This window comes from Xenopus tropicalis, chromosome 8 (assembly GCF_000004195.4).
Source record: "Xenopus tropicalis strain Nigerian chromosome 8, UCB_Xtro_10.0, whole genome shotgun sequence".
Taxonomy (NCBI): domain Eukaryota; kingdom Metazoa; phylum Chordata; class Amphibia; order Anura; family Pipidae; genus Xenopus; species Xenopus tropicalis.
In genome coordinates, this window is record NC_030684.2 from 83,301,585 (window position 1) to 83,324,335 (window position 22,751).

Sequence of the window (22,751 nt, forward strand, 5' to 3'; positions counted from 1 at the left end):
CAGTAGAAAACTATATATGAAAAATCTTGTATTTTTAGTCTGAAGCTTTCGTTTGAATCCTTCTTACATTGCTTCATTTTCTGAACGGGTAATTTATGTATAATTTTGCATTCAGTAATTATGAGCCTTCTGCGTACGGTATGATTTATACACTGAAAAGCATCTGTCTGGAGCCTGGTGGGACACAGCAACCTTACCCTGACTGATTCAGAGGCAGAAGCCTGTGCTCCGCTCCAGGGGACATGTCCGCCATCGCTTCAAACATCTCTGTAGCGGGAGGGGCAAGGAGAGCCGAGCAGATGTCGCTGGGAGTGACAGGCATAAGAGAGATGGTACAGAGAGAATGGAAGGGACAGAGAAGAATGTGCAAGGGAAAGCCAGACATTTCTAATGTGCTTGTAGTGATTCAAACCACATGGCACTGTACTATTCTCATTTGGTCCACAGGAATGCTTAGGTGCCTGTGTGTATATATACTGTATATATAAATATGTGTGCATCTGCATGTGCTTGGGGTAAAGATATATATATCTTTAAAATGTACACAGTTTTTCTTCCACACTGATGCCAACTCCTAAAATGTAACTACAAGGGGGCATGTAAATTCCTTGCTGTTGTGATCATGGCAATTGGATTTCTTCCTTCAGAGATCATCTTTGAACATTTCAGGGAAATACAATATGAAGTTAGGTTGCTTAAAGAAATTTCCATAGTGTATATACACTGACAGATCATTGACATCCACCCTGGACAATGGATTCCACATATTGTATTTGTTGGTAGGTCAAGTGGCATCTTTTTCTAAGTAAAGATATGAGAACTGACTAGGGTCAGTGGAACCTAGGAAACCAACACAGATTAGCAGTGAAATAAGCAAACATTTAATGGTTCTAATTAATTTCAAAAATTCAAAGAGCAAAACATACTATACCAAATGACATAAAAGTAATAATCCATACTTTACATACTTAATGTGTTGTTATAGTTGTGGCCCTTTACTCAGTAATGGGTATAAAATGAGAATTTATGTGTTCTGTGCTTAGTACAGGATTATAGCTGTGGCCCTACACAATGTATAAAATGTAAGTAGAGGGTATATAAAGGAAATGACTTGTAAATGCCACACCTCTGATGAAGCACCCAAACAGGCATTGAGGGCAAAGTATGGGGACCATGTGGCACTGGGATGCACCGTTATGTCGTTTGGTATAGTATGTTTTTCTTTTTGAATTTTTGTAATTAATTAGTACCATTAAATGTTTGCTTATTTCACTGCGTTTCTGTGTTGTATTGTATGTATTCATATTCCAGACCTTAGCGGTGAGATATAAGCATTAGAGTGTCTCTTTCTCTGTTTGTTATTTATTGTTTATGAACAAGTGCTAAGGCATTTAGAAGTGAGCCCTGTTAAACACAGGGACATCAGTACAGTACTAAGAACCTTGCACACCTTGGTGCTCCTTTCTTGCACGTTGTAAAAATGAAAAATGTATATCCTGCTCATATGAGACAGCAACTCCTTGCTCTCCATTTAAGAAGAGTTTGCACTATGGACAATTTGTACCCATTGTAAATGAAATCGACAAAATCCAAAAACTGGTCTATAAGAATTTAGATGGTTAATTTGCTAATTCAACTCTATTCCGATAGCGTAGTATTGCATTGCCACTTTCCCTTATACCATACTTACAGTGTGTTGTCCATTGACTGTATATACTTATTTTGATCTCAGAATACTGTAGTGAGGTTGTAGGCTTATTATATAGGCTTAGTGGGGGCTTTGTGTGTGGATTATGTGTGTTCACTGCATTGTGCATCTTTATCAATACAAGACATCACACAAGCCATGAGGTTCCAATAGACTATTTTCTGAGGAGAGTACAACACTTGTGTCTACACACAAAAACAACCAAAAGGTTAACAGTGATGATAAAGAAGATTTCAGTGTGTTCTACCAGTCAGTGCCCAATAAAGAAATCTCTGTGCAGTTGTGGAGAATATATGTTACACTCATTACACAGCAGTGGCTGCTGTTTATCACGTTGGCTTCCTGCAAGGTATAATCACCATGCCGGCTGCGTGTATATTTCCTTAGTGTACCAGGATGAGGGATTTAGGGCAGGATGCAGCAGTTGGCCGATTAATAATTAATACATTTCTGTAATTATAGATTCCAGAGGTATATTTATGTTTGCTGAAATGTTTCCATGTTCTATGGGTGTGCAGAATTGGCATTTATTAAACCCAACAGGTACTGGCTGTCTGACTGCAAATTTTAACCCCTTTAGCAGCAGGTCTTTTTGCAAGTTCTATGCTCTAGAGCCTCAGAATACTTTATCAATGCTGAAATAAAACACTTTTTAATGCCTTTTTCCCCAAAACAAATATTCTGAAGGAGGCATTAGAAAAATATCTGCAATATTTTTCTAAACACAGTATTCAGGCCCCTTGCACTAATGCACAAAAGAAAATTTATAGCAGAAAAGCATAAATCCCAAAATAGGCATATTTACCAAAGGGTAAAATTCGGGTTTGAGGCAGTACTCGAGAGCAGAATTCTATAGTTCTCTGTTCAACTTTTAAAGAGATTTAAGGGCATATTTATCAAATGGGGATTTCTGTTTGTACCCATTGATAAATATTTACAACTGGCTCACCAGATGGTGGGCAAAAATATTGACAAAAACTTTACCCTGACACAACTGGGCAAATTTATGAGCTGTAGCGTTAACATTTTGCAGCAATTTATAGCTAAAATAGCTATAAATTTGTGCAAATATGAATGCTAAAGTTCATAAATCTGCCCAGTTGTGTCAGGGTAGAGTTTTTGTCAATATTTTTGTCCACCATCTGGTGAAATTTTTTTTCAAAAATAAAAATGTTAGCAAGTCTTGCAAAAACTGCAGTGAAATTTTAATTGCGGCAGGGCGGCATCCCGCCCTAGGCCCGGGCCTTTGTGGCCTTTCCACAAATCCGGGCCTGATCACACACATCAATGTGATATTGTTATATCCCAGTAGATGAGGTAAGAATGTACAGGACAGCATTAAAGAGATTAATCTTTGCCTGGCTAGTCATATCACTTTGTTGCCTTAACTCTCCAATCACGCCTCTGCTTCCCCTGCAGAGGTACTGAAAGGGTGTAATTTGTTTAACTAGAACAGGGCAGCACTTGAACAGTCAGATGAGGTCAGCGTCAGCCTGAAATTCTTTGGAGGGCTGCATGAAATGTAATCAGTGAGGGATTGTTTAAATAACAGGCTTTAAATGCAAAGCCCCAGCTTACCCTTCACTGTTCCCTCACTACCCAGAAACACCTAGAAACATGATTATAGGTACTGACAAAGCATTTAGCTGTGTAACCCCTCTTTTTGTAATACATGTATTTTCTAGGCTTTTTACACCCCCTATTCATTTTCCTGTTTTCCCCAGTTTTATTCACCTTCCTGCCGTCATCAGCTTCATTTTTCTTCCTATTGTCCTCCCTTCTTATTACGTCTTCTTTTCTTTTGCTCCACAGTATTTTTTCTTTCTTCCTTCACTTTTTCACTTTTTTGTTTTTATTTTCAGAATTACCATTTGCTCCCCTAGCTGTCCTTTCTTTTTCTCCAAACCCACATATATATTTAATCTCTTCCATCTCTGTTTCCAACCAAAACCCTTAAAGTGGTGGTTAACCTTTCATGTTATCATTCCATTTCTTTCAACTTTGCAATTGGGCCTTATTTTTTATAGTTTTTGAATTATTTGCTTTCCTTTTATTGTTTTTTTTTTTTTTTGCCTGGTGACAATTTTTTGCTGCGCAGCAAATTTTGTTGCCCGTTTTGCGATACAATCGATGAAGGCGAAACGCAGAAATTAGCTGTGAATCCGTGCCTGCCGCATTATTTCACCCATCACTACATTTGAGGTGCATATATATATATTTGTGTGTTTTACTTTCCTAAAAACAGTCCTAAAAACTGTTTTGCAATGTACTGTACCTACATAGGCCAGTCGTGGTAAATTTTACGAAGCAGCAACAATACCTACTTCTCATCTTAAATAATTGGGGAACATGTTAGAAATAAGCCTTATAATTTTTACCATAAACCTTGAAATCCTGTTATGTTTTTTTTTTACTATGAGAGTCCCACTTAAAACTATTGGTTCTTTTTGCATGTCGTGGCTTTGCACATCCAACAATCCTATTGATTTTTTAATGTTTAAATGCTTTTTTAGTACACTTAATGCACGGAGATCCAAATTACAGAAAGACCCCTTATCTGGAAACCCCTTGGACCCTAGCATTCTGTATAACAAGTCCCATGGTTTTACTAAAATCTGCCAGCGCAGTTACCCGAAGTAACCTATTAGCAATTGATTTTGATGAAACTACTACAAGTTGAAAAACCATCTGCAACAGGCAAATGCAATGTTGGTATTTGGCCCCTACACTTGTAAATCACCCTCAGAGAGTTAAAGATATTGGATTTTTTTTATTCATTGGCTAATATTTGGGGGAAGAGTTGGAAATTAAAAGTGATATAATAATATATAAGAGAATTAGTCTGTCTATATATGTGTATCTCTTTCTCTCTTAGACTTGCGCTTTCTATTGTGTGCATACTGTCCAAAGCATGTAATTGAATTGAAGATCAGGCTGCAAAGCCCTTTGGGCTGTCCTTCCATTATAATCAAAGTAGGGCTTTGAATTGGTGTTTGAGTCTGGGTGACCCCTTGGTGTCACGCTGTCTCCTCAGCCTTCCAGGATAATTGGCACCTTGGCAGCGACTCCAGTGCAGCCCACAGACTCTGTTAGATGAAGCTTGCCTCTTATCTGAGAGATTCTGAGTCTGCACAGATCAGCTTCAAAGGCTCACACAAACTTTGCACCAGACATGGATTGATTTTTGGAGAGTTGCTGTTCTCCCGGGCATTTCCTGTTGTATGGCTCTTATGCTTAAAAGACATGAGATGGCTATTACCTGAGGGACATTGTGATGTGCACTTTCAGGTAGTGGTTTGGAAAATTGAGTATGCCTTTCTGGAGAAATCTGATTTATTAGGGTGTACATAACAATACATTGTGTTTCTTAGGCCCTCCAGAACAGATTGCAATTAAATCTGTTGTCTTGTAATTTACTCTCTTTATGTACTGCTAACATTACACTACTTGGCCTTGGGCAAAGATACCTGACTAATTCATTTCTTGTCAGGTATACATTACAATACTATTCCAGGACAGAAATCACTGCATAGTCATACTGTCTGCATTAGTGATGTGTAGGTGGACCCGCAAGTCTACACTTAGGTCAGGCAGGTTGAAATTTGGGTGACCAATGCGGGTTTGGTGCGGTCAGACTAGGGAAGTACACTTTACCTCTGCTTTTGAAGTGCGGGTCTTACAATGGCAACATTTTACAGGTTAGGGTGGGTTCAGGTTAGGGCTCTGGCACACGGGGAGATTAGTCGCCCGCGACAAATTGCCTGAGCAGCATGTGCCATCCCACCGGCGACTTACATTTTTGCCGGTGGGATGGTAGTTCAGGGAGATCAGTTGCCCGTGACAAGGGAGATTTGTCGCTGGCGACTAATCTCCCCATGTGCCAGAGCCCTTAAGGTTTTGTGGGTTAGGGTCAGGTGCAAGTTGAGTTTTTCCTGACACATAGGGGCACATTTACTAACCCACGAACGGGTCAAAATGAGTCCGATTGCGTTTTTATTCGTAATGATCGGTATTTTGCGATTTTTTCGTATTTTTTGCGATTTTTTTCGGCTTCTTTACGAATTTTTCGTTACCAATACGATTTTTGCGTAAAAACGCGAGTTTTTCGTAGCCATTACGAAAGTTGTGTAAAATCTGGCGATTTTTCGTAGCGTTAAAACTTGCGCAAAAAGTTGCGCTTTTTTCGTAGCGTTAAAACTTACGCGAAACTTTGCACCATTTAAGTTTTAACGCTACGAAAAAGGCGCAACTTTTCGCGTAAGTTTTAACGCTACGAAAAAAGCGCAAGTTTTTACGCAACTTTCGTAATGGCTACGAAAAACTCGCGTTTTACGCGAAAATCGTATTGGTAACGAAAAATTCGTAAAGAAGCCGAAAAAATCGCAACAAATACGAAAAAGTCGCAAAATGTTCGTTTTCAAGTCGGAACTTTTCCAATTCGGGTCGGATTCGTGGGTTAGTAAATCAGCCCCATAGTCTTCATTACTGTCAATTGTTTTGGTTTGTACGTATTTTCTGTGCCACAGTAAGATATAGCTGTCTATCCTTGCATTCTGTGCCACAGAAAAGCATTTACTGCCTTTTCATGTCCCTTCTGTGCCACTGGCAGGTATGACTATTCATATATATACCTTCTGGGCCACTGGCAAATATCACTGTTTATATGTACATTGTTTAGCACTGGCCTCCTTCTGTGTTAGAAAGGCCTTACTGCTCATATGTATTTTCTGTGCCTCTAACAGACTGTTCATATACAGTGGTGTGAAAAACTATTTGCCCCCTTCCTGATTTCTTATTCTTTTGCATGTTTGTCACACTTAAATGTTTCTGCTCATCAAACACATTTAACTATTAGTCAAAGATAACACAAGTAAACACAAAATGCAGTTTTTAAATGAGGGTTTTTATTATTTAGGGAGAAAAAAAATCCAAACCTACATGGCCCTGTGTGAAAAAGTAATTGCCCCCTGAACCTAATAACTGGTTGGGCCACCCTTAGCAACAATAACTGCAATCAAGCGTTTGCGATAACTTGCAACGAGTCTTTTACAGCGCTCTGGAGGAATTTTGGCCCACTCATCGTTGCTGAATTGTTGTAATTCAGCTTTATTTGAGGGTTTTCTAGCATGAACCGCCTTTTTAAGGTCATGCCACAACATCTCAATAGGATTCAGGTCAGGACTTTGACTAGGCCACTCCAAAGTCTTCATTTTGTTTTTCTTCAGCCATTCAGAGGTGGATTTGCTGGTGTGTTTTGGGTCATTGTCCTGCTGCAGCACCCAAGATCGCTTCAGCTTGAGTTGACGAACAGATGGCCGGACATTCTCCTTCAGGATTTTTTGGTAGACAGTAGAATTCATGGTTCCATCTATCACAGCAAGCCTTCCAGGTCCTGAAGCAGCAAAACAACCCCAGACCATCACACTACCGCCACCATATTTTACTGTTGGTATGATGTTCTTTTTCTGAAATGCTGTGTTACTTTTACGCCAGATGTAATGGGACACGCACCTTCCAAAAAGTTCAACTTTTGTCTTGTCGGTCCACAAGGTATTTTCCCAAAAGTCTTGGCAATCATTGAGATGTTTTTTAGCAAAATTGAGACGAGCCATAATGTTCTTTTTGCTTAAAAGTGGTTTGCGCCTTGGAAATCTGCCATGCAGGCCGTTTTTGCCCAGTCTCTTTCTTATGGTGGAGTCGTGAACACTGACCTTAATTGAGGCAAGTGAGGCCTGCAGTTCTTTAGATGTTGTCCTGGGGTCTTTTGTGGCCTCTCGGATGAGTTGTCTCTGCGCTCTTGGGGTAATTTTGGTCGGCCGGCCACTCCTGGGAAGGTTCACCACTGTTCCATGTTTTTGCCATTTTTGGATAATGGCTCTCACTGTGGTTCGCTGGAGTCCCAAAGCTTTAGAAATGGCTTTATAACCTTTACCAGATTGATAGATCTAAATTACTTTTGTTCTCATTTGTTCCTCAATTTCTTTGGATCTTGGCATGATGTCTAGCTTTTGAGGTGCTTTTGGTCTACTTCTCTGTGTCAGGTAGCTCCTATTTAAGTGATTTCTTGATTGAAACAGGTGTGGCAGTAATCAGGCCTGGGGGTGACTACAGAAATTGATATTGAAATTGAAAATTTAAATTGATAAACCACAGTTAAGTTATTTTTTAACAAGGGGGGCAATCACTTTTTCACACAGGGCCATGTAGATTTGGAGTTTTTTTTCTCCCTTAATAACTTGAACCTTCATTTAAAAACTGCATTTTGTGTTCAATTATGTTATCTTTGACTAATAGTTAACGGTTTTTGATGAGCAGAAACATTTAAGTGTGACAAACATGCAAAAGAATAAGAAATCAGGAAGGGGGCAAATAGTTTTTCACACCACTGTATTCCTACTGCATTCTTTGTAGCATTTCTGCTCTTACAGTACTTTCTTGCTTATATATCCCTTCTGCAGCACTGGCAGGCATTACTGTTCATATAATCAGTATAAGCTCCTGGCAGCATCACTGCTTGTACAGTATATTCCTACTGATATATTCATTCCGATTGTGTGCCACTAACAGTCATTACTGCTCAGATTTGCCTTCTGCTGCATGCATTACTTTCACTTCATAGACTTGCTGGTCCAAGTCATGAATATGCATTAAAAAACATTCTAAAGCAAGGAACATAAGGATAAATTGTTATATATATATATGTATAAGTAAAATATAAGATACATTTGCCGCAAGGTGCAAATAAACAGACATACTGCAGTAATACCACTGCATTTATATTGTGCAAAGATCAGACCATTTGGCAGCTTGTCTGCCTGTTTATGGGGCCCTTCAACAGGACCTACCCGACCAATATCTGGGCAAAAATCAGCCAGGCTTGATTTTTCTGTCAGATCAAGGGCCACATTGGCTTATTGATGTGATCCTCACTCCAACATTTTGTATCCCCTTCACTGTTATGCAGTCCTTTGGCACTAGAGCCCCCCATTTCTACTTCTATAGAAATGGCACTTCCATACCAAATTCATCTTCAATTTTACATAAATTAAATGAAAAATGACATCATTATCTGCAGTGCCATGCTTTGTACCAGATATCCTTGGAGTGGCACCTTTTATTTTTTAAAATGCTATGTTTTCAGGGCAATAGCAGAATGAAAACACAAGCCCAACTGTCAAACGAGTGCCTTAGACAATTGGCAACAACTGGTGTTAGGTGTACTGTGGTCTTTAAGTTCAAGGGCTGTAGCATAAAGGGCTAAACTTCATGGGTGATTTTGTGGGCCAGGTTTTATCTCACATACAAGATCTTTTCACACAGCACAAAAATCTGATCCCCACAGCTGTGATCAGATAAGATTAAGTCGAAATGAGTCTATTGTTCCTGCATCTAGATCCAACACACAATGTATTTCAATGAGGAAGACCCAGTAGGCCAAGGTCCTTTTGGGACCAACTTGCCCAGGCACATTGACAGGCTGTATGGTGCAGCTTAAATGCAACAGAATGGGGAGGACTTCCAGCAGTGTGCTAGATTGGTGGGCCCTTCCTTAGATGGGGGCAGGGCCAACAGCAGCAGGACAGAGAGCTGGGCCCATATATTGGATATTTCTGTGGGCTCTGGATCCCCCTGTCCAGCACTGGGCTGCTATGTAGTTATCACATCAGATTTTACTATCAGTCCCATGATTTTTTAACCCTTAAAATGACGTGACTTGTGGGATGCAATCTGTCGACACCATCCTACAAAATCTCCTTGTGTAGTTTAGCTCAAAATTTTTACAAAACATAGAACTGTAGCGATTTAAATAAAAATTGGCTAAAATCTTTTCCAGCTTAGAATGCTGGTGATTGCCTCAATTATATGCCTTCAGCGTATTACGTGATGGATAATAACTGACTGGAGGTCCATAGAGTGGGTCATCCATGCCCTAATTTAAATGGCTGTTCTAGAAAATTTGTATGCAAATAATTTTAGCATTTTACTGGGTTTTTTTTCTTACAAAATCCTGCCTTTTAGCTTTTAGAAAGCATGCTTAACCCAAACAAGGAATCAAGGGTTAGTACCATTCCTTAACACATCCCAGGGGATGCTAGTTCTGCAAAACTGCTACCAGACAAGATCTGTCAGCTCAAGGGATTCTTTGAAGCAGAACAACCTTTAAATGGGTGAGATTGTAAAATGGAAGTGAGAAAGATTTTGTACGAATGAGAGATGTTGTCTGAGCTAATGAGAAGATCTAAGGGTGAGTTATGGGTCTAGCGCCATCCATGACATGCTTTGATGTCCTTCTTATTCATCCTAAACTATTAAATACACTGCCTGATACATTGAATAAAAGTACCTGGTACGTCATTTTCCCAAAACTTTTCTTTTTCCATTGTTAAAGAGGCATTAAATGTACAAGTGGTTGTAACCATGTTGTGCAACAGTTCTACGAATACTACAAATAATGGAGAGATACCAAATATGAATTAGAGGTAAATGTTATCTTTATATATATATATATATATATATATATAAAATATCTGGTGCTTTGATCACATAGATGTTATGTCCTGTGAAATAGTGATCATTATACTTGAAAAATACTACATGGAAAAACTGCAAAACATGTGTATAGTTACCTTGGCTCTCATGCTCCAAGTGGCATTGTAACCATGCATATAATAGTCTTTCAGCAATAGGCAATATATATATTTAAGCTGAGAAGCTACTCTAATTAAATGTATATAGTATAGGAATTCATGGCACACAAACACCTTATTAATATGAAGGTGGGCTATTTATCACATGGTTCCTTATACACAATGAAATTTATTATGGAGACTGTTTAAAGGGGAATGACCAGGTTTAGGTATAGACTACTAGTCCAGACTTGCCTTTTTGCTTCTCCTTAGCTTACACTAATGCTTAGAGGTATTTTCATGTAACAGTGAAGGTATAAATTGAAATTAATTAACCCAAAAGTGCCTTATTACAGAAAGATCTATCATGATGTCCTGATGAGCTTCCTTTAATGACTGAGCTGTCAGTGATAAACACCAAGCATTATTAGGGCTTGGCACTGCTGATGGGCTTAATGAGAGATGGATTAGAGCCAAAAACATAGGACAGAATATTTTCAAGGAAGGTATTCATAGAGAGAAAGTCTTTATTCCTATGTTTATTATGGTAATACAAGGCCTACTATTCTTTTCTACTTCTTTCATAATCAGTTTCAAGTCTGACCCACTGCCCATATAATACAAAAATCAGTTAATAAACTATTGCCTTTCCATGAGTATTAGATAGAAATCAAATGTAAATGTCAACAGCACAGGTAATAGTGTGCCAAAGTATTTTTTTGTAACAGAGATGACATCATCTTCTGCATATGGCGTCAATAACAGTATTAGCATCCTATTTCATTTGAACTAAACTACACAGAAAATTTAGATTTTTATCTGAACTGCAAAATCTTGTCATGCAACAGCATGAGATTTTGTAGGACCCTAAAAAAATCTGATCCAGTACAGCTCTTATTAAGTTAGGGTATGTATCAGGTGCACTGATGGAAAAAAAATAGGTTGGACATTGGTTAGAGATTAAGTACTTTTTTCAGTCTACATAAACAGAGAAGATAAAAACATTACACAGATTTTACACCAATTTTTACACGGCGATGTGTGCCGAATTTTCTTGCCGTTTTTTACACAGCATAATAAATATGCCCCAGAGTGTGTCTGCCAAAATCCCAAATTAACATACGTGCCCAGGCGGTCTAGCAGTAAGGTTGAAATTGGTGCAATTACCCAAACATATCTGGGTATGTACTGTAATAACTAGCTTTAGATTTAATAGAAAATCTGCTTCTTTCTGCCCATTTCCAGTTCCTATAGCCTTCCTATGAAATAATTGACCAGGTTGAATATATTAGATAATATGTAGACAAACAATGGCTGGGGAGGCCATTTTTAGAAGCTTAATGCACAGGATATCCTTCTTCAATGACGAACAATTAATAAACATGGTAGAAAGATATGGGATGCGATTGGTGCCCAACATATACGTGTACCGAAAATAATATGAAACTTAATTTCATATGATTTTATCTATATTTGTACGGCCATCTTTACACCCATGTGCTCGGTGGGTGATGGAAGGCAAAAATGACACTTAATACAGCCATCCTGCAGTCCCTCCATTCCCAGTTCCCTCATCACTTTGCCCTCTGCAGTTCAGTGTGATTGCAGAAGGAAAAGCTCTAAAAGGCTCTTGTTGGATACTTGCTCAGTGAATGATTGACTCTGATCTTTGGTGTGTGGGCGGCTTGATAGGCTCAGATCATAAGGCTGGCAATTTTCCTGTAATCATACCTAATCCAGCTCTAATGCCGGGGGAATAACTGCTCTTACTTTTATCTGCAGAATTGCTTTCACCCCTCTCAGACAGTGAAGCAAAGGTTAAAGGTTACTTTTAGTATATGACGGGCAATTCACGTGGATGATGATTCCAGTACAAGTTACTAAAGTAAATGTTCCCATTTCATGGCTTTGCTTTTCTTTGCTTTTAATCCACCCATAGGTCAGATTGCAAAAGTATAGCTTCTAATAGCTAGACTAAAATTAGCATATTAATGTGACTTAATCAGCAAAGGAACTCGCTTTTAGACAGTAGGAGCCTGAGCGAGCTGCTGATATTGAGGCACTGCTGGGCCAATCTTACACTTTGTGCAGCAGTGGTCTTTGTGCAGGGCCATGGATGCACTTAGTAGCCAGAAAAAAATCCATTTTCAAATTGTGGCATATTAGCATTTGTGGCCAGTTAATAATGGAAGGCAGAAATCTGACACTTCACTTGAAGTAATCTTTTTGAAATATTGTTTGTTAGAACCTAAAGGTTTACACCAATCAGAGAGGGAAAAACATCCAAGGTATTTGTGCCATTTCCATCATTTTTTGGATTTGCCCAAATATCATATCCTCCAGAACCAAATCCAAACCCTAATTTGCATGTTCAAATTTGAGTAAATTTTTTAAAATTGCATTGAAAGTAAAACATGTGCTGCTTTCAGCTGTCCAGTGCTTTAAAATGACATGACATTTAGGTTTCAATTTTGTTTCACCAAAACATACAAAAGTACTAGAATTTGGCTATATCCTGGACCAAACCCTGGACTTGTGTGCATTCCTGTTTAAGAGTAGTGATGAGCAAATTCTGCAAATTTCACAAATTCTGGACAGATTCGCTCATCACTATTTAAGAGCCAAATAAATCATTGAAAATAAATCAAAGGGAAATATAAGCTTCAACATTGTGAAATAAGAAACTTTTTAAATATAATCAATTAAAAATTCTGTACAGTTTCCGAAATAATCAAGTTTCTCTTCTCTTTCCCCCTCTTAGCAATTTGTCTCTTTTCAATCTGTCTGCATACAGGAGTCAGGAGTCTGATTTTGAATGATAGTTAGATCTAATACTGCCTTTCGGGGGGTGCTCTTTTTGTCTAGAAAATGTATTAGAATGCACTCTTATAAAATCATCAGAAATCCTCTCACTATACATGCATTTTGTTAGAGTTTGTTTGTGCTCAGTTATTTGAGTGAGCTCTGCTGCATCTGCTAGGAAAGGGACATAAGGTTGCCGCATTAGCACACTGATGTGCTCCTTGTTAGACAGGAATATCAAACCTGCCCGATTGCTATCTGGCTGATTTCCGTACATTTATCAGTCAATTGGGCCCATCAAGTTGTTGACTTGTTCTGGGGGGGGCAGTTTTTATCAGGCTGTGTATGGCCACCTTAAATGATTTTCCCATTCTAATTATGGAAAGTAGGCATAGGTGGTGAGACATAAAAATTAAGCTGCACACAAGTGTTTAGATCTTTATCCAAATCTGTATTAGATATTGACTCAGTGCTAAAATACAGAGTATTACCTATATCTAAAACAGTAGGCAGCACCTATTCTCATTTATTTGCCAGAAAGCAGCATATACTTCTGTATCTGTAGCAAAAGGCAAAGTATATACCCTTCTCAATTGCAGGACACTGCCTACACTCATCTCATGTTAGCAGGCAGAGACTACATTGCCCTCTTCACCTCCTGTATCAGTTATTGGTTGCTTTTTATGTAATTTGTAATATAAACCCATATATTGTACAGCGCTGCAGAAATGTTGATTGTTTATAAATGCATGTTAATAATAATAATAATAATAATAAGAGGAAGAAGAAGAATCTCTATGTCAGCATGTAAAGCATACATGAATTTGTGATTTTATAGTATATATGCCATTCTCTGTGTCAGAAGTTAGAATTTACAAACAACTTTTTGTCCCACTAGGCAGATACTACACAGTACTCTGAGCCATTCTGTATTGCCTATCATTGTTTTGGCAGTCAGGGCTTACACTCGTCTCTGTGCCAGATGCCAGAATCTACACCAATGTCTGTCTTAGCAGGAAGAGTCTCACACCCAGAAAAAGTCCAAAGGACCAAAAGCAAGACATATAGCTATTGTATATACATATGTTGAGTCTGTCACTCATTGGATTGTTTGCTTTATTCAGTATGTAGCTCTAGAGGAAGGAGTTAATTGTATTTTGAACAGAGTGGAGTTGCACATAATCAGTCCTAGGCGCCTGCATCATGTTCTCCAGAATTTCTGGATTGCCTTTAACTCTATTGCTAATCATCAGATTAAAGGACATTTGTAATGAGCTGGCTGTGGCATGAATTCCCAGCAGCTCACTATTGTTCTGGCTTTAATAGACTGGCCAACAGCCTTGGGACTGAACGTGAGGCAAACTGCCAACCACATTCTAATACACAATCACTGTACTTGGTCAGTTTGGGCTGCAAAAGTGTTTTTTGATGTGATTCAGTTTACTGAGAGAGGCAAGCACTTTAATACTTCTTATCCTGGGAATTAATTTTTTTTGTCATTGATATCACTCCCATGTTTCAGCAACCCTTCAAACTGACCCAAACCCATTTTCTGCTAAAATATGTCTTCTTCTGAGTCTGTGAATTATAACTACCCAGCCTAAACAGTCAAGTGGTATGACATCTGCTCCACAGAAATAAGTGTAAATGCAGACAAATTGCTAAAAATATGAAACATTTTAACAAATGAATACTAACAAGGGTTCAACAATAGCAATAAGCACCCGAGGACCTGTGCTTAGAGATGCAGCATGAATTAGAAAATCCCCCAGGCCTGGATACTTGTTTCAAGATCTGGCAGTGGAGCAGAGGAGAGGTATACCCATCTCTGCTGCAGGACAGCAGGACCATCTGTACATGTGCTGATCACTCAGGGAAAGGGGTGGGCAGAGATCTAGGGCCACCTACAGTCCTGAAAAGTATGTATTTGTATAGTAAAAATAGAGTTCACATCAGTTGAACAGAGGGTACATCTCCAGTTCTCTATTGACTTGTATATTGTTTTCATATTTATCAGGTGAACAGGTGAAAAGAGATCTCAGTACCTTCACCTTTTGCTAAATATTCCCATAAAATCAAATACAATAAGAGAGCTGTGAAATGTCCTTCTGGTGAACTGTGGCGAGCTCTAATTTAATATGCCCCCTGTACATGTGTTATGGTGTGCAGATGTTTGATGAGACCTACATAGGGTAAGTAGGGTAAGTAGGGTGTGACAGCTACTGGGACCTAAGGGAGCACCATGAATAGAAAGAATAACATCTAAGCATCTTTGCATGCTTAGAAAAGAAAATGAGTTAATGGGCCGCACACAAAGTGCCATTTAGGGGATATGTGTGGACAGCGAGATGTTAAAACACTATAAATGCTTGCAGGGTTCATTAGGTGTAGGTGGTATTTCATTTATTTGAAGTGTAAATTCCCTTTTTAAACTCATGTAGAATAAACAACTCAAACAAATTGTCTGTAAATCAATAATCAGTCATTATGTTAAAAATATGTTAAGGTGTTAAGGATGTCTTGCCTTTTCTGTGCAGGTGCAAGGCAAGATTGGTGTAACCTTTAACATTGGATCACAAGACATCTCAATACGAGAGGAGAGTGCCCCAGTCAATGATGGTAAATACCACGTGGTGAAGTACACAAGAAATGGTGGAAATGCTACTCTGCAAGTGGACAACTGGCCAGTCAATGAACATTACCCTGGAGGTAACTTACAGAATTCTTCTCTTTAATTCATGTAAACCTAAAGCCTGACAGACTATTAACAAATATTCCAGTTTGGATACCACATCTTGAGCTGTTTGTAAAGTATACCTGAATTTGTATTTTATTACATTTCAGATTTCTAATAGTTCACACATAGATCACAATAGCCCCACACAGAGCTCAAATGGCATATCGGTTTGATACCAGTGTGTGGTCCCTGTGCAGAGCAGCTTTTCTCTGTGCCTTTATGCTGATTTTGCCTGTGATCTGTCTTAAAGGAAAGAGAGAATCTCACTTTATTGGGCATAGAAGCCTTTAGCCCTGTGCTTAATGGCTGCTGTAGTTTGGCAGTAAGTACCAATTATGTGTCAGTAAATCCAATGTAGTTTCTGCACTTCCTTAAAGAAAATGTAGAAAATTCAAAGGCTTCCATGTATTGGTCTCTTGAGTTCCAGTGTAGGAAACATAACTGGTTACATATTTGTTTTGTTTCATCTGAGTACAGCAGATTGGAAGGAAGAAGTTAGAAAAAGTAATAGTTACATTGTGGCCAACAATAATATGTTCATCCAATTTCTTATTTATTTAAAGGAGAAGGAAAGTCATTTTGGCATTTTACTGCCAATAGATTAACCAGATTAGTGCCACCTAGAACTCTATATTTATTCTGCAGAAAGCATTACCATACCTGATTAAAGAGCCCTAGAATCTCCCTCTGTATGTTTAAGATTGCAGCTGCCATTTTAGCTTGGTCTTGTTAGCTTCCTGCTGGAGCTCTAGCCATTGGTAGCTCAGATTACACAGGGCCACAACTAGGGGTAGGCAGAAGAGGCACCTGCCTAGGGCGCAACGATTGGGGGGCACCAGGCAGGAACCTCTCCTGCCTACACCTAGTCCGTGCTTGCTTGTCATTGCCCCCACCACTTGTCATTACTTGGCCCGCCCCTGAGATCACACATTCTGATGGGAGGGGGAGTGAATTCTTATGCATTCTTGTGGGAGCAGGAGAAGGGAGAGAGGAGAGAGCTGTGCAGACTCTGGCCAAGGGAATGAAGGATTTTTCTGAGAGAGGAAGTCAGATACCAAATAACATGTTTACACAAAAGGAGACAAGAAATCATGTGTTTCTTTTGATAGAGGACTCAGTGCAGCTTTTCTGTGAGTGCTGATGGCTGTATTTACATAGACCTTTCTGATAAAGCTTAATTAGTTTTTACCTTTCCTTCTCCTTTAGGGTTGTGACAGATGGGGAGATTAGTTGCCGCGTCCTTAAGGTGTTTTTAGAGATTTAAAGAGATTAACTTCACCCAAGCATTCTCTTTGGCCACAAGTTATGCCTCCTCCTGGCATAGTGGGAATGCGCCATTATCCCAGCATTCATTAATTATGTCCGTTTTTACTGGAATTAGGAAATATCCAGTAACATTTTACTGATATTTTTGTTACCAGAGAATTATTAAAGTTAATGAACTGATGGCATTGTTACCAAACATAAAAATGTTAACCCCTTTCAGGGCTTTGCTGTGAGTATAATACAGCAGCCCACAGGTTGCAGTGCAAATTTGTAGGTTATGGGGGATATAGACATGGGATGCAAAAGTGACTGCACACTAAAATATATTGATAGTAATTACAATTTTAGAGGCTTTTGACTGCTCCCATAGTCCCCCTTCCAGTCCCTATGATGTTTGATGCCTCCAGAAATGCTGTGTTTGCTTCTGGAGTATACCAAGGAAAAACATGGGCAATACTTGTGGAGTGTAGGCTGTTTTTATCAGAGGAAGTGCAATAACAAGATAGTATGTCAGTAAAAGGGAACCCACCAGGCTGCTGCCACCCACCACACACACATATATATATATATATACTACAACTCCAACATCCCGATAACAGCAGGAGCCGTGGGCAGGTGTGAAAGGTTGCTCACAAGTTGCTCAGTACTATTTAATGTGATTCTGTGATTGAGCCAGAATAAGGTTTTGTGTGTTGGTGGCAGGTGTCAAAGATGCTGTATGATTTTGCGGTCCTTTATGCTGCTGGATGAGTAAAAAAAAGTGCCACAATAGCTTTGTACTGTTGATTTGAGTTTTGTGCTAGAAAAACTGATGTGTTAAAAGTAGATTTGAGTAACCAAGGGGGAAATGTCAGCACTGACTCAGAAAACCCATAAATTGTACTCTGAGGATGGAGCTGAGTGGAACAGAAGCATTCAGTAAGAGCTCTAATTCACTGCAGTCTATGTTACAGCTCTGCAGTGTACATAATGATTGATGGTTCCCACCATTGTATATACAATAAATTTACAACTGAGATGGCTTTGTTTCAGTATTAACAAAAAACTAAAACCTTCAACCGAAAAATTATTTAACATATCATGTTGCAAATATTAATTTTTTTTGTGGCTCTGTTAATTGGCTAAACATGCTTCTCCAAATAAACCTTCTCTTCCCAGCCTCTTATTAGTCCATTATACCCTCAGCTGGTACTGTCATGACAAAACCACTTTAATAAATGTGTAAATGCCCAGAACCTACCAACATAGGGCCGTGTCTTATTCCTTCAATCCACAATAAGTTTAAAATTAAGCATCTATCAGACAACTTTCCCTTAAAATAGGGTACCATGCCGAATGCCAAATTTTGGCAATGGTGTCATTATATGAGCATATACATGATCATATAATGACACCGTTGCCAAAATTTGGCATGGGTTTTTACACTAATCTCAGATCTCTTTCCAGTTTTTAGCCTGTGTCAGGGGTGTAGTTACAGAAGCTAAAACTTAAATCTGATCACACAACCTATGGGTCCTAGATACTTTATATATTCATTTCCATATAAAGAGGATATTTTACAAAGTGTGTTGGTCATTAGAACATAGATATGTGTTAGACCCAAGGCCCTGCAATCAATTGTGCACTAGGACTCAAAAGAACTAGTGGCCAGCAACATTATTAGCATGGAGCCTTCACCACTGTAGATTAATATTCCAGTTGTGTCCATGAATAGCTAAATCATTATTTAAGGACACTTACATATGAGCATCCAGAGTATGTGAATCACTTTTTGGCACAGCAGTAGGTAAAGAATTAGTTTGAGGGAGAATAATTATAAGTTATATTAAAGATGCCCAGTACGGGGCAGACATGTACATACATATTGTTTGAGTGGTGAGAAAATACTTTGCTTTAACCCACCCATATGCTTTATGGCGCAAAAGAATTGGACATTTGATGAAATCACCCAATAAGGATTTCCTTTCCTCACAGAAAGGCTAAAGTATGCCAAAACTTCCATGCTAAAATCTATGAATGGGCTGATGGGCTGATCCCAAGCCTGTCAGCTCACACACATCCAGGGAGGGGGAAGCAGCGTATCAGCTTTTCCCCACTGGCATATATACACCAACAGAGAAAATTAACCCCCTGCCATTAGCCTAAGGAAATATTGTTACATTTGGCTTGCTTCTGTCAGCACTTCAAATCACATGGGAGCCATCCAGTGTGATATATGTCTTATCTCAGTCTTAACTGACACTATAATTATTTCTTTCGGTTGAAAGAGATGAGAAATCTCTTGGGTTAGTGTCACCTAAACACATATACTGTGTGCATCTAAAGATATCAGTAGTGAGCTCCTGTTTGCAGTGTAAAGGTAAATCTTCTTTCACATGTTCCAGTGATGTCGCCCATAAATATGCAGAAAATTGCTCCTGCTGCCACCTGCTTCTGCTCTAAGGTATCATTGTCCCTGTGATCTGAACAAGCTAAATACAATTACTGCAATCAAAGCAAACTCTTTTCTCTATCTGGGAAAAGCCTTTGGAAGCTGATAAGCTTTTCAAGGCAGACTGTGAACTTTCAGTTAATCTAGAGAGTAAACACAGCCACCAGAGGAAGAATGTGTTTCTTTTTTCTAAACTTGAGACTGGCGCTTTGGGCTATGAACGAACATATATTGCTGGGCTTATGGTGAAGGAATAAGAGCATATGTAAATCTATTTAAGGAAACTTTGAAAGACACAGAAAAGTCAAAGGTTCAATACAACTGACCTATTGGTAAAGGTATAAGCTCACCAAAAAAAGACTAACTGCCCTTTATAAGTATATCATTATATGCTCTTTTATTGAGTGATATCTATTGTTAGTTTCCCAAGCAAAAATGCCTCCTCTTTAGCTTTTAGGACCCCAGAATTTACTGGGTTCCATAACATTGTACCACCTGTTCACAGGATTCAGGCAAATACATTTCCTACCCCCCTTACCTTTATCATTCTCAAGAAACAGACACAATTATCCTACCTGGTGTCCATGATGAGAACTTAAAATCATATTTTCAAGCATGTCATCTACCTTCTTACAGAAGACAGTAGTAGTTGCCAACAATTGTTGTTCAAACATGGTGCAGTATTGCCATCTGAGTTCATTGTTTATAGTGTTTGGCCATGTATACATGTATTTTTGAGTAAGTCTTTAAAAAATCAACCTGCTTTAGCCACCTGGTGTGGCAAGTAATTCTTTGCTTTAATGAGACGTAACAGATATGTTCATATTATCTTCTAAAAGGAACCTTTGTTTACCAGAGATGATTTTGAGCTCTTAACTATGGAGTTAGAAATCTCTGCTGATCTTTCATATGGAAAGCCACAGGGGCAGCATTAATAATGGGGGCACCTGCATAGATCATTGAAAACCCTGTGGATTGAGGGATAATTGTCATAATTAGCACTGAATCAATCAGAGCTCTGTACAAAAGACGATGCGTTGGCAACAGCAGACGGATCTCAGCAGGTTCTGGTTCTGATAGTCAGTTGTGTTGGGAAACCTGCAGAGAAGTCAGAATAACTCTTTCGTATCACACACTGCTGTCATGGCGAATAGTCTTTATTTTTTTTATTAGAGCGTGGCAGGAGCAGGTTACACTATCTGGTGGAATTAAAGTCTTCTGTAATAGCATAAGGTGGGAATGCACTGCCTGGGCATATGGTCTTTATGGGTTTCCTGGGTGTTTGAAAGAAGTTAATATAAGTGAAGCACTAAGAAAAAGAAAATCAACAAACTTAGTGATACTGTATAAGAATAAACCGTTAGAATTAATAGAAAACCTTTAATGAACAAGCAAAGTAGACTTGCTTATTTTATTGTACTTTTATTTCTTTCAGAATATGTCTGTTTCATATTTTTGTTTTAGCAAAAGAGCTATGCTGTTATTACTGCTTTGGGTTGATATTGCTGGCTATTTGAGAGATGTGAGCCAGGCAAGTTTTATTCTTGAGTTCCCCCTCCTCCAGTGGTCACTCACATAAGCCGCACAATACGCTCCAATGCTAATATTGCTGCAGGACATTCCAGCTAGCAAGGCACATAAATCAACAAAAGGGGGGCTCCAGGATTTTAAAATGTTATTTTCCGCTCAGTTCAGACAGAAGCACATTTAGTACTACTACATGCTCATGGAAAGCCATAAGGGGAGGAAAATACAAATTTTCTGCTTTTGTTTCTATTTTCTGAGTTTGATTTTTTGTAAAAAGTCTTTTAAGGCAGATCTAAAAAAGGCCATCTAAACAATGTATGAGTTCATGTATAGTCTGGTTTTCCTTGTAATATTTAGGGACTACAGTACTAGTGTAGTGCTCTTTCACTTCATGCATATAGGTCAGTGGAATTCCATGCTAAGGCAGGATATGATGAGATGTGAAAAGGCATGCTTGCCTTGCTAGAAAGAATGGACATAATAAAGTGGGGGTATTAGATTTATGCTAATGCATACACCATCCTAAACATCCATGGGAAAAATATAAAAAGCTGAATATCCACAATGAAAATATTAAAGTGGCAAGTCTAAAAGATATGTATAGTGTGAAACTAACATAAGCCAGAGCCCTTTGAGGTAAGAGAGCAAATATATTAGGAGGAAAAGTTATTTGCTCAAGCTACAAATCATAACAAACTGAAACAGGTCACTGGTCAGTCTGGTCTAATTAATGGGATACTGTCATGATTTTTATGTTATACTTTTTACTTTTACTTTTTTTCTAAATTACACTGTTTACATAGCAAATAATTCATTCTACCATTTAAAATGTTATTCTTGAACCAACAAATGTATTTTTTTAGTTGTAATATTAGTGTGTAGGCAGCCATCTCATTGTGCATTGTGAGTCTGAGCTTTCAGAAGGAGCCAGCGCTACACATTAGAACTGCTTTCAGGTAACCTGTTGTTTCTCCTACTCCCATGTAACTGGAGGAGTCCCAAGCTGGACTTGGATTTCTTATTATTGAGTGCAATTCTGAGATCTACTGGGAGCTGCTATCCTGCTCCCTTCCCATTGTTCTGCTGATCGGCTGCTGGGAGGGGGGTGATATCACTCCAACTTGCAGCTCAGCAGTAACGTGTGACTGAAATTTATCAGAGCACAAGTCACATGGCTGTGGCACCCTGGGAAATGAAGATTATGGCTAGCATCATGTGAAATTTCAAAATTATATACTAAAAAAATCTGTGTTTTTTAAAAAGAATTCTGCAGGAGAAGCTCTATTAACTGATGAATTTTGGGGAAAAAAACATGTTTTCTCATGACAGTATTCCTTTTAACTTGAAAAAGAAATCTTCAGCTGTACTGACTCCAGAGCAAAATACCTTCTACAATATAAAGTGCCTATAAGAGAAATAACTGCGCTTGTACTGAGTTTAAAGATTAGACAATCAGGCACAACCTCAAATATTGCTTACTTTCACTCTAGGTAAATAACTTCATCCATCTGGAGATCTACTCTCTATAGATTTACTTGTTTGGTGGTTTTGCACTTAACTCTTACCCTCCTACTAGAGACAAAGCTGCCCACTAGATAACTACCCATGCACCCAGAGTGCCTAATTATTGGATTAACCCTCCTGTGAATTTGC

At 38.7% G+C, this 22,751-nt stretch overlaps 1 protein-coding gene across 18 annotated transcripts in view; it reads left to right on the forward strand.

The window, feature by feature from the left end:
• nrxn3 (neurexin 3) overlaps positions 1–22,751 on the forward strand; it is a 290,056-nt gene that overhangs the window by 223,221 nt on the left and 44,084 nt on the right. For all 18 annotated transcript variants that reach the window (XR_001925157.2, XR_001925158.2, XR_004219588.1 and 15 more), the window contains one exon: positions 15,675–15,846. Coding sequence is in view for 15 of the 18 variants with exons in the window: in XM_031890853.1 (XP_031746713.1) it covers positions 15,675–15,846 (172 nt within the window). In the remaining 3 variants the exon portion in view is untranslated. The remainder of the gene's footprint in view (positions 1–15,674; positions 15,847–22,751) is intronic.